Raw genomic sequence first — 12389 nt, 5'->3', positions numbered from 1 at the left:
TTGTGAACATGCTGTGTTTTTCTACACACAGATGGCCTGTGTCCATCACTGTTAGTAAAGGATGTCGCCATAACAAGGTTAAAGAGAAAGATGAAGGGGCTTTGTTAATAATGACATTTTCCTTCCACAGTGAGTCTGTGCCGTCTTGTTTTGGATTGTGTGTGCTCAGACCGTTTGTCTGCTCGTCCCGCAGGAGTATATAGCCAAACAGTTTCGCTTCATGCAGAAACAGATTGGCTACGATGTCCTGGCTGAGGACACAATCACAGCTCTGCTCCACAACAACCGCAAGCTGCTGGAGAAACACATCACTGCTGCAGAGATCGACACGTTTGTTAGCCTGGTCCGCAAAAACCGCGAGCCCAGGTTTGTGTGTGTGTGTGTGTCTGTATGCACACCATGAGCATGCGCTGCACAGAATGAAATGACTACCAAGATAACGTGTTAACAGGCGTCTTTTGTATCCTGATTATAAGCTTCACATCCTGATTGTACACTATCCTCTACATGTGTGCACACGTTAAGTTTGCTTATAGCAGGCAAACTTAGAATTGTGCACTCATCCAACATATTATTCATACATACATCTGAAATGAGTGACCCTTTACTGTTACGATATATCAGTATAGTTTGCTTCAGGTGATTGATTGATTGATTGATAGGGCACTTTGGTACATCATTTATTCCGACAGATGTTTTTGTGACGCGTTTAAGAGTTAATCTTGAATTGTTTTTTTATTAGCATCATGTGTGATTGAGTTTTGCATATCTTGTGTGTGCGTGCGTGCGTGCGTGCGTGCGTGCGTGCGTGCGTGCGTGCGTGCGTGCGTGCGTGTGTGTGTGCAGGTTCCTCGACTACCTGTCGGACTTATGTGTGTCAATGAATAAGTCCATACCTGTGACACAGGAGCTCATCTGTAACGCAGTACTTGATCCAGCTAACGCAGACATCCTTATAGAAACCAAGTGAGTACCCCCCACCAAATTCCACCTGTTTCTCTTCCATCTTCCTCATGATGCCGGTGTGCACTCTGTGGCGTCGTCATTTACTTCCAAACCAATTAATCATTAAAAGACAAAAACATGCTGTCAACAGCTGTGATTTCTCACATGTAACTAGTCCTTATTGTAAAGCCACCATGTATGGAGTTAAGGGATGTCGTGCTGACATGATTAGGCAATTTAATAATTAGTTGATTGACAGATAATTTGTCAACAACTGTTTTGATAAATCAGTAAATTAATCTCGGCTGCTTCCATATCATTGTTAAAGGTAATATCTTGTGAGTTTTGCTACTGTTTATCAGACAAAATAAGCAATCTGTACGTCACTTTGAGCTCTCAAAGAAGATGAATCCATCATGAAAATAATTCTTAACTGAAGCCTGTGTGATGTTTTAAACATGCTGATTTGTCTCTATAGCATTTATTTTTTTTTTTTTTACAGCTGGAGGGTTACAGTAATGACACTGGGAGTCATTATATCCTAATCCTAATGCTGTTGTTTAAATTTATCACAAACAGACTCGTGCTGTCGAGATTTGAGATTGAGGGAGCGCCGCTCGGGGAGAACTCTGTGGAGTCAGAGGAGGATGAGGAGGAGGTGTGGTTGTTCTGGAAAGACAGTAATAAAGAGATCCGCAGTAAAAGCATCAGGGAGCTGGCCCAGGATGCCAAAGAGGGCCAGAAGGAGGACCAGGAGGTGATCAGTTATTACAGGTAGTTACTGGACTTTGTCTTCCAAGTGGGTGTGATTTGTATATGCCAAATGTGTCACTTGGGAACAGACATACAAACAAACTTGGGTTTCAGATATAAGTCTGACTCTACTTGTGTGTATTTATGGCTACAGGTACCAGCTGAACCTGTTTGCCAGGATGTGTTTGGACCGACAGTACCTGGCAATCAACAAGATCTCCGGCCAGCTGGACGTGGACCTGATCCTGCGATGCATGTCCGACGAAGACCTGCCCTATGATCTGCGAGCCTCCTTCTGCCGCATGATGCTGCACATGCATGTGGATCGCGATCCTCAGGAGCAGGTTACACCTGTCAAATACGCTCGACTCTGGTCTGAGATCCCCTCAGAGATTGCCATTGACGAGTGAGTTAACTGATAAATGTAATGTTTTGTCATGTAGAGAGCGACTTTTTTTGTTGTAGATTCATTTGTGCGTTTTCCTGTTTTTTTTTTTTTGTAGTTATGACAATGATGGAACATCTAAAGATGAAATTAAGGAGCGATTCTCTCAGACTATGGAGTTTGTTGAGAACTACCTGAGAGATGTGGTGTGTCAGAGCTTCCCTTTTGCAGATAAAGAGAAGAACAAGCTTACCTTTGAGGTCAGTCTGGCACATTCTTGATATATAACCATGCTCACATCATAGTAGTCATGCTTTGATGGTAAAATCAGCAGCAAACCTGTTTAATTCATCTATCATCATCTATCTTCTATGTTTAGGTGGTGAATCTGGCCAGAAACCTGATTTACTTTGGCTTCTACAACTTCAGTGACCTACTGAGACTAACCAAGATCCTGCTGGCTATTCTAGACTGTGTCCATGTGAGCACCATTTTCCCTTTCAACAAGCTGGACAAAGAAGATGAAAGTAAAGGTATAAAAACCACCGTGGTTGCTCAGCAGAGGACCAAACACCTCTTGGACATGAAATTGATGTCTTGTATTTGTGCATGTGTGGTCTTGTTTCCAGGCAGCAACGTGATGAGGTCCATTCATGGCGTAGGAGAGCTGATGTCCCAAGTAGTCTTGAGAGGAGGGGGCTTCCTTCCCACGACTTCAAACAACAGCACCAGTGGAGACACAGTCAAGACCCAGACCGAACCTGAGAAACAAGACATATTGGTCATGGACACCAAGCTCAAGATCATTGAGATCCTGCAGGTGAAGAACATGCAGACTTTCATGCACATGCAAGCGTACAGTGCCTGCAGCATATCAGACACAGTCCCTCCATCTTTCAAAATATTCACATATAACCCCTCATATTATCTGTCTTGCCCTTTAGTTCATCTTAAACGTGCGTCTGGACTACAGGATCTCCTGTCTGCTGTCTATATTTAAGAGGGAGTTTGATGAGAGCAACTCCCAGAGTGAATTATCTGTAACGGGAGCAGTGGAAGGACCAAACAATATGCCAGGTCAGGCTAACTTATGGCTGCATGTTACATAAATGTGGGGCCAGTGAGACTTTGTTGGGTACAAATGTCTTTTTTTTCTATTCAAGGAGCTTTGGATTTTGAGCACATAGAAGAGCAGGCAGAGGGGATATTTGGTGGAAGGTAATCAAGGTTTCAACAGAAAAGGAGTTGCAAAATACAAGAAAGAGGATGTGTTTTCATCTGAGTGTGTGTTCTGTGCGCGTCTAGTGAAGAGAACACCCCGCTGGACCTGGACGATCATGGTGGCCGTACCTTCTTGAGGGTCCTGCTCCACTTAACCATGCATGACTATCCTCCTCTGGTGTCCAGAGCCCTTCACCTGCTCTTTAGACACTTCAGCCAGAGGCAGGAGGTCTTGCAGGCTTTTAAGCAGGTATCCTAACAACTCACACACATCTAAAACTGAAGCAATGAAAATCACACTAGTTTAAGCAGAGTTTGATGTGCCCTCCATTCTTTTTACTCTTGTGACACATGCACATGTACATACACAAATGCATCTGGAGTAGCATTACAGTTTGCTCTGCTCTGCACTTTATACACTATGCTATACACTTTATACTCTAATATCCGGTTTATATATTCACAGGTCCAGCTGCTGGTCACCAGCCAAGATGTGGAAAATTACAAGCAAATCAAGTCAGACCTGGACCAGCTGCGCTCTATCGTAGAGAAATCTGAGCTCTGGGTGTACAAGAGACAGGGGCCAGATGAGGGCATGGATGCAGGAGAGGGGCTCTCCGCTGAGCCAGAGCATAAAAAGGTGCAGTATATTTTACATCAAAAGATGCCCCTAAGTATCTTCACAAGAGTGAGGCCTCTTTCTCTCATGCATTGTTTCTGGTGTTCTCTGTAGGGGGATTCAGGGGGCACAGACAAACCAAAGAAAGCAGAAAGTACCAGCAGTTACAACTACAGGGTTGTAAAGGAGGTAATTATCTTACTTCTGAGTAAAGTTAACAAGCTCTTATCTACCCTAGAGACTTTTTTGCACATTCCCCACTCCTCACATCTTCTTGCTCTCTCTTCTCTCTGTCAGATCCTGCTGCGACTCAGCAGACTCTGTGTTCAAGAAGGTCTGTCAGGTAGGAAGAGCAAGAAACAGCAGCAGAGGCTGCTGAGGAACATGGGGGCTCACGCTGTTGTCCTGGAGCTCCTGCAGATCCCCTATGAGAAGGTACTGAGAGCCTTCAGTGAGATGTTATTCAGTGATGTGCTTTTTGTGGGTTCAAGTGGACAAACCTTCACATCAGCCTTTTTCCCCTCCAGGGGGAAGATTTGCGTATGCAGGATATCATGAAGCTAGCCCACCAGTTCCTGCAGAATTTCTGTGCAGGAAACCAGCAGAACCAAGCCCTGCTGCACAAGCACATCAATCTGTTCCTCAACCCAGGGGTGAGTAGATGACACACCACTCAAAGCCCGCAGTGCTACTGTTCAAACTGCCTGATTTTTGACTTTAAACAACATCATTCTGTTCTGGTGCTACTCTCTTTTTTCTTTTGTTCAGATATTAGAAGCCATCACCATGCAGCATATCTTCATGAACAACTTCCAGCTGTGCAGTGAGATCAATGAGCGCGTGGTTCAGCACTTTGTCCACTGCATCGAGACACACGGCCGCAACGTGCAATACCTCAAGTTCCTTCAGACTATTGTCAAAGCAGAGAATAAATTCATCAAAAAGTGCCAGGACATCGTCATGGCAGAGGTCATGCCTGGTTACCACCTTCTTAATGTTTGAACTATGCCACAGTCTCCTTATGTACTGATGTATTGATGTAGATTTCTGTCTTTCTACAGCTTGTGAATGCTGGCGAAGATGTCCTGGTCTTCTATAATGACCGCGCCTCCTTCCAGACGCTGGTGCAGATGATGCGATCGGAGCGGGACCGCATGGACGAGAACAGTCCTTTGATGTACCACATACACCTGGTCGAGCTGTTGGCTGTCTGCACTGAGGGCAAGAACGTCTACACGGAGATCAAGTGTAACTCCCTGTTACCGCTGGATGACATCGTGCGGGTGGTGACCCATGAGGACTGCATTCCAGAGGTGAGATAAGCCTCAGACCGAGCCGTGCTGAGGACTTAACAGCTACGAGGAGACAATAAGCCTGTTATGGAGCAAACTCTGAACTCACTGCATCTAAATTCTGTGCTTACTGTGCATATGTTTACTTAGTGTTACATATGAGGTACTTTTAGGGTTTTAGGGTCCGTTTAGGGTTTTATTTCAATAAAATTAAATTAATTTTGTTCTCTATCTTTAAATTGTAGCTTCTGTACTGACCATGAAAATATTGTTTTTAGGGGTTAGGGTTAGGGTTTTCAGGGGTTAGGGTTAGGGGGTTAGGGTTAGGTTTGGGTTAGGGTTAGTGTCGTTAAGGACTTTTAAGCATTATCGTTGGACTGTTCAATGGTATTTCCCACCCTTCTCATCTATAGTATTGCTTTGCTGTATATGACTTTTACATTAACCCTAATCCCAACCTTTCAGGTGAAGATTGCCTATATCAACTTCCTCAACCACTGCTATGTGGACACAGAGGTGGAAATGAAGGAAATCTACACCTCCAACCACATGTGGAAACTCTTTGAGAACTTCCTGGTTGACATTTGCAGAGTAAGGAACACTGGGCAGCTCTATGGCAGCTTGGACTTTTTCCTTCACTTTGAAAACAAGGATTGTTCAAATGGAAGCAGTTTTGTTCTGTTTCTGTGATTGCAGGTGTGCAACAATACGAGCGACCGTAAGCATGCAGACACCATTCTGGAGCGCTATGTGACGGAGACGGTCATGAGCATCGTGACAACTTTCTTCAGCTCACCTTTCTCAGACCAGAGCACAAGCCTGCAGGTATGTAACCACCTTAGTCCCATTTAAAAGCATATACAGCAGCTTTAAACTGCTGAATGAATGTGAAAATTAATAAATCCAAAAGAAAATCCTTTAGAGCAAAGCGAGGATAAATTGGTTACTATTACTTAAAGAGAGTAGGTTTGATTAACAGCTGCTTTGGCAATGTCAGTCACACATACAGAGTTGCACTCAATGTATGTTGACTAACAGGTGTAATGTAAATCTGTTGCCACAGTCATGTCATGACCTCTGACTCATACAGTATGTCTAAAGTTTTCACTCTCTTGTTACAAGGTCATCTTTCTCAGAACATACCTCTAAATGGCCTGTTGTCTGGTCATACCATTTAGCTGTTACATAATCTGAGAGAAAACCTTTTCTGAGAAGGAGAGACACAGTAACATGAGATAGATGATACATGGTTGAGATTCAGCGCTTCCTCTCTGCTAATATTGACACGCAAATACTGGCTGACCTCCTGCCCATTAATGTACAGTGTGTGTTGTGCTCCAGGTGGCCATCAGAAAGAATGTAAGTACAGATAGAATATGCATTAGCTCTCCCATGTCGTGACTCTCCTGTGAAACCCTCACTCAGAAGCCTGACCTTTAGATTAGAGCCAAACCATCCACTGCTGTGGTTTTCATATTAAGCGCTTCCTTAAGTGGTAAAATTGGTGCTTCCGAGGAATTTCTGAGAATCTTCTTCCTTTTGATTCCCGTCATCGTGAATGGTTCAGGAAAAATAAAGCCCCCCTTCTCTTCGTGTTAATCAGCATTATGTTAGTCATGGTCCTGTAGAGCTGATTAGACATTACAAAGTTAAGACCAATTAGTTGTGATCGTGATTGTTGGCATCCTGTTGTGCTTATTAATCATTTCCTTTGTGGATACACAAAAAATTCACCCTTTCTTTGTATAAGCAGACTCATGGGTTCATAGAAATATCTTGATGCAAACACACTTTTTATCACTACACTACCAACACTGTTCCACATATTGACGGAATAACAGCTGTCTGTGTAGTAATGCATTTGAAAGCATGTGTGTGATTATTTTCCCTTCATGTATTATTTCTTCACTGCTTGTATCCTCTGCTGCAGGCCTCTCTGTTGGGGAAAATATTTCAGGTATTTGTTGTAATTCAATTCAGCGGGGAGAACACAGAGATGGGTGTTACAGATTCTTGTGTAAGAGATTTCTTGTGTAAGAGAGTGTGTGTGAGTATGAGATGAAGCTGGTTTTGGCTGGGCTAGGTTTGGGCAAGTGTCTGCTCAGAGATTGATGGGTCTCCTGGAACAGTAACAGGCCACCATGGAGTCAGCGTGCTGTTCTGACTCCAGGTGCTGTCACACCAGCTAAGCTACATCACTGTGTGGAGAGGTGTGTGTGCGTGTGTACATGTGTGTGGATGTTTATTACTCATGTTGTGAGGACATAAATCTGTTTACACAGTCACTTTGTGGGGACTCGCACAGCCTAAATCATCAAATTTTAAGGTGAGGACTTGGGTTAAGGTTAAGGTAAGGGTTAGAGGTGATGGAAACCTGACTGTGTGTGTGTGTGTGTGTGTGTGTGTGTGTGTGTGTGTGTGTGCGTGCATGTGTGCGTGTGTGCGAGATACTAAAAGGCAAGCCCTACGGTCCAGATTGGTGGTGCTGTGGATGACAGATGGGACTTTCATGTTGTCGAGGGACATCTTTCTTTCTGTCTTTCTGAGTTAGTCTGTTTAGATCCATGTGAGAATCTCCTGACTTCTATTTCTTGTGTCCTCCTCTCAGACCAGGCAGCCAGTCTTTGTGCAGCTGTTGCAGGCAGTGTTCAGGGTCTACCATTGTAACTGGTTGATCCCAGTCCAGAAGGGCTCTGTGGAGAACTGCATCAAGGTGCTCTCTGATGTTGGTAAGATCAAGATCCTGCTCAACGCTCACATCAACTTCTAAAAACATCCGGTCTCACAAGCCCTTACTGTTAATGTTTACATCAATCCATCATCTACAGTGCAGTAGGGTCGACAGTGTGTATTGTTTAATGCATTTACTTGTGAGGAAAGAGCAACAATTGCTGGAGCCAATTTGTCTTCACGCTGCTCGTGTGTGTCTCTGTGTGTCCCTGACAGCTAAAGGCAGGGCGATAGCCATCCCTGTGGACCTGGACAACCAGGTTAACAACCTGTTTGTGAAGTCCAACAACATTGTGCAGAAGACAGCCATGAGCTGGAGACTTTCAGCTCGTAATGCTGCTCGCAGAGACTCTGTGGTGACCGCTTCACGGGACTACAGGAACATCATTGAGAGGCTGCAGGTACGGCACTTGTGTGTTTGTGCTGACTTAAGTGTGCTTAATCATCTGAGCAGTAAAGAAGTTTCTTTGTCCGGTCTGTAGGACATTGTGTCAGCTCTCGAGGACCGCCTGCGCCCGCTGGTCCAGGCTGAGTTGTCCGTTCTGGTGGACGTGCTGCATCGGCCCGAGCTGCTGTTCCCTGAAAACACGGACTCACGCAAGAAGTGTGAGAGCGGAGGTTTCATATGCAAGTAAGCCTTGGAAATACCTTCTTCAGCTAATTTATCACTAACATATGAGTGAGTATGCTTATAATAAATGACACTTATGAGCTTACGTATGTGTGTAGGCTGATCAAACATACCAAGCAGCTGCTGGAGGAGAATGAGGAGAGACTGTGCATCAAAGTTCTGCAAACGCTGCGAGAGATGATGACAAAAGACCGCGGTTACGGAGAGAAGGTAGGAGAAGCTGACAGCACAGAAATGGGGGCGTGATATGCTTCATGAACACAGTATGACTGTGCACATGCTGTATATTGTGCTGTATGTAATGCTTAGAAAATGTGTTTAAAGTTTGTCTCTTGATTTTGTTTTTCCAAATGGATTTTGATGCCGGTGCACTCACAGAAAGAGGTCAACTTCTGAGGAACTATTAATAAAAGAGCTTCGGCTTTATTTAGACTTGCGTTTTTGGATTTCAGAGATGTTTTACAGACCAATCCTCAATACCTTTCAGTGAAGTAGAATAAATTTGATCGTCTTAATATTCACAAAAAATAGCAAATGGAGATATATACAATATGCTTTGACGACATTTTTGCACGCGCACACGCAACACACACACACTTGACACACCAAATGCCCTTATTTTGAAGGGAATTGGCTTGTTCCTTGTGTCACACTCACCTCTGTGGTCAATAAGGCAGGCCTGGTCACTCCTCAAAAATGCTTTCAGCCATGGAATGAGACTGCACTAATTCTGCTCTCTGTGGGTAGCATCCATTCATAAATACCAGTTCCTCTGTTCTGCCAAAGTTGATAAGTATCCCCACAGCCTTTACACACTTAACTAACATGTTGTGCTGTATCATTGACCTCTGCTTTAGCTTCCTCCTTCCTGTGTTGTTATCTAACTGCCTGAAACCCTCTGTTCTCTTTCAGCTCAGGGCCTTTGATGATGAGATGGATATGCCTAAGGTTGTTTCTCTTTTTTCTTCTATTCATGCCCTCATTTTCCTGCGCTGATGTCTGTCATGTCTGTGCAACACTAGCAGTCGTTCTGTAACTGTACTGTGGCAGCTGCTGCGCTGTAGGTAGCAGAGGCTCCAGGCGCAGCTGGTGGTAGGCCAACTCTGTCTTACACACCTGCTGCATTGCCTACCATAAACCGATGTGTAGATCAACTGAAAACAGTGAGAAAGAGAGAGAGAGAGACACTGTGGGGAGTGCTGTGGCTGACTGTGCATGTTGCTCAACTGAGTTGTGTTATTCCAACTTCCAAGGTGAGTCACTTGCAGCCTGAGCAAGCTGCCCACGCTAGACATTTTCATGCCCTACTTTGTTCCAAGGTAACCACCATGTCTAATAGCTTTGGGACATAGGTACTGTATGTTTTAACATTAATTTCAGTTTAATACTGGTGTCCCATTGTATTTTACACTCATACATACGTGTGAAAATGAGGGAGGCCTTGAAGCCTTGTGATAATTAGAAATAAAATAAGACATGAATTAAGAAATACAAGAGGCACATTTAGAAAAAAGACTAGCAGGTGGATAAAGGAATGGAATCACCAAAAGACACACATCACAAATGAACTGCTATGACAATTTCTTTTTAAAACTAGGTTGTTAAAGCCGTAAAAGCCATGTCACTTCCATTCCGCTCTTTTTTTCGCTTCATCAAGGTTTAGTTGTCTCAATGTCGTCAATGTTTCAGCTTTTTGTAGGGTGTTTCCCCTGTGTCTCCATTCGGCGCCAATAGGGGGCACTGTGACTGTCTGCGTGCCGCGTGTGTGTGTATTAATGAATGTGAGGGGCTGTGGCAGTCATTGAGGCTGTGTCCTAGTTTTCCTTGCCTGAGAGCTGCACGATTGCTGGGCCCCTGCCAACTCTGGGCTGAGGTTACATAAGAGCCAGGCTTTTTTTCCTGGAACTCAGCCCTTCTGCCGATGTGTGACCTTCAGCAGTAATTGCCAATAAAAGTGGAGAGGAGCTGTTTACCCACACTGCCGTTCTGTGTCTGTGTGTGCACCTGCATGTGTGTGTCTGTTGGAGGGGTGGAGGGCTGTTTGCAGTCGTGTGTGAGAGATGATCTCTGCACACACCTGTTCGATGTATCCACGTCTGTCATGTAGCTCTGATATAAGAATGGCAGTCGAGTGGAAACCTGCCCCCCCCCCACTCCCTCCCTATGTGCCAATTCCACATATTTCTCATCTCCTCTTCCCTTCTTCCCTTTTGGAAGCATTAAATCATTGTGTCACAATTCCTCAACTACTCCCCCACTTCCACTCACACCCTTTCACAGAGATGCAAACACACACCCACTCAGTGTAAACTAAGTGAGGCTGGCTGTGAGTGTTTGTGTAGGTGTGATATGAAAGTGCGTAGCTGGCGCTCGTCTCCTCTGTTGCCCTTTTGAGTAAAGCAGGACAGCAGAGCCGACGACTGAAGAGGAACTGGGTGAATGTGTGAGCTTGTTGAACAGGAAACGTGGTTCAGATGGGTCACATGAAGTTGGTTTATACAGTAGTATTTTGCATAAGTTATTATCATTTGTGCCATTTTTGAAATCGAGATAGCAGGAGATGTATTTTTGACCTCCCCAGTGTGTATACCGCACTTGCTAAATGTCAGGGAGGTGGATTATCAGATAAATCCATTGCTCTTTGGCTGTCAGACTTATGTAAGAGCCTGAGGAGTTCAGCATACACAGTGTTGGGCTTTTACTCCCAGACTCCCCTCTTCACCTGGGCTTGTGTGTGCATGTGTGTGTGTGTGTGTGTGTGTGTGTGTGTGTGTGTGTGTGTGTGTGTGTGTGTGTGTGTGGTCTAGTCAAAGCAGTTATGCAAGCCCTCCATGTTGGAAGTAAGTCATGTTTCATCCCCCTCACCTCCCTGTTTCTTCCCTTGGAAAGCTTGGATGGATTTAGAGGAGGAAAGAAATCTTCTTTTAGACTCTTTTTTTGATTTTAAGATAGCGTCCAGCTTGCTTTTTAATCTACTCAACACATTTTCTCCCGCACTCGCAGCTGTGCTTTGCCCACTCTGGCCAAGAGTGTAAAATTCATTTTATAGTGCTGGTACAGAAGTAGGTCAGCTGCAATGAAAATGACAGAGCCCTGTCTTTTAATTTAGTCTGCTTTTCTGTCTGCACATAACAAGCACCCGTGTGGTAAACCCCAGCGTTCATGTCATTCACCACTGGTTTAAACATGACTCAGTCTCAGCCTGCAAGGACATGTTTATTTACACACTTTCAGAAAAATAGAACACCTAAACATGAAGTACAATGTACTCTGTGTGCATGTGTGTGTGCATATTTGTTTCCTATATTGTTGAACTGAGAGGTGTGAGACTGATCGGGGGTTTGCCCCGGGGAGTTTCCAGTTTGGTGGAATGCTCTGTAGTTGGGGCGGATGTGGCAGCTGTGAGGGGTTACTCTGTGGTGTCTATGGTCAGACTGGGGATGATTAGCTGCACATATCTACTCTGATCAGCATATTGCTCTGTGGTTTGATGTGGTGACAGTGAGGCAGTGTCCACGTGTGGAAGACATTGCTCCTCCAGTGTGAGAGTACTGAGTGTGCAGCCCCCTGACCTGCCGCTGAACTGTGCCCGACTGTGAAATCAATTGTAGTGCATGTCACAAGTGGGTTTGAAGGCTCAACACTAAAAATCCAAATCCTGTCACAAGTCAAGACTGACAAATCTGAGTACAAGTCATGAACTTTGAGTTTTGCTCATCAATAAAAGTAGAGAAACTATTTGAAATCAGAAGAAATAGTAGTAATACTGATAATAAAAACAGGCCTGCGCAGCTTCAAGCACAACATCCATGC

At 44.4% G+C, this 12389-nt stretch overlaps 1 protein-coding gene across 6 annotated transcripts in view; it reads left to right on the top strand.

Moving 5' to 3' along the window:
- The window catches only part of LOC139327908 (inositol 1,4,5-trisphosphate-gated calcium channel ITPR1), a 70139-nt gene that overhangs the window by 24745 nt on the left and 33005 nt on the right, over window positions 1–12389 (top strand). The window contains exons 17-41 of one of the 6 annotated variants that reach the window (XM_070957943.1): window positions 194–366; window positions 847–966; window positions 1525–1719; window positions 1853–2104; window positions 2202–2343; window positions 2463–2616; window positions 2713–2903; window positions 3028–3160; window positions 3247–3301; window positions 3389–3554; window positions 3771–3944; window positions 4038–4112; window positions 4221–4358; window positions 4451–4576; window positions 4692–4892; window positions 4985–5236; window positions 5681–5806; window positions 5912–6040; window positions 6557–6574; window positions 7146–7172; window positions 7824–7944; window positions 8162–8346; window positions 8428–8576; window positions 8675–8786; window positions 9489–9524. In XM_070957943.1, the coding sequence (XP_070814044.1) occupies window positions 194–366; window positions 847–966; window positions 1525–1719; window positions 1853–2104; window positions 2202–2343; window positions 2463–2616; window positions 2713–2903; window positions 3028–3160; window positions 3247–3301; window positions 3389–3554; window positions 3771–3944; window positions 4038–4112; window positions 4221–4358; window positions 4451–4576; window positions 4692–4892; window positions 4985–5236; window positions 5681–5806; window positions 5912–6040; window positions 6557–6574; window positions 7146–7172; window positions 7824–7944; window positions 8162–8346; window positions 8428–8576; window positions 8675–8786; window positions 9489–9524 (3450 nt within the window). Of the gene's footprint in view, window positions 1–193; window positions 367–846; window positions 967–1524; window positions 1720–1852; window positions 2105–2201; window positions 2344–2462; window positions 2904–3027; window positions 3161–3246; window positions 3302–3388; window positions 3555–3770; window positions 3945–4037; window positions 4113–4220; window positions 4359–4450; window positions 4577–4691; window positions 4893–4984; window positions 5237–5680; window positions 5807–5911; window positions 6041–6556; window positions 6575–7145; window positions 7173–7823; window positions 7945–8161; window positions 8347–8427; window positions 8577–8674; window positions 8787–9488; window positions 9525–12389 lie in introns of all 6 variants that reach the window. The other 5 variants (XM_070957951.1, XM_070957959.1, XM_070957967.1 and 2 more) reach the window with 5 other exon arrangements.

Source organism: Chaetodon trifascialis, chromosome 3, assembly GCF_039877785.1.
Source record: "Chaetodon trifascialis isolate fChaTrf1 chromosome 3, fChaTrf1.hap1, whole genome shotgun sequence".
NCBI classification, from domain to species: domain Eukaryota; kingdom Metazoa; phylum Chordata; class Actinopteri; order Chaetodontiformes; family Chaetodontidae; genus Chaetodon; species Chaetodon trifascialis.
The sequence above is the reverse complement of the archived record's forward strand: the minus strand, read 5'-3'. Positions and strand labels throughout refer to the sequence as shown.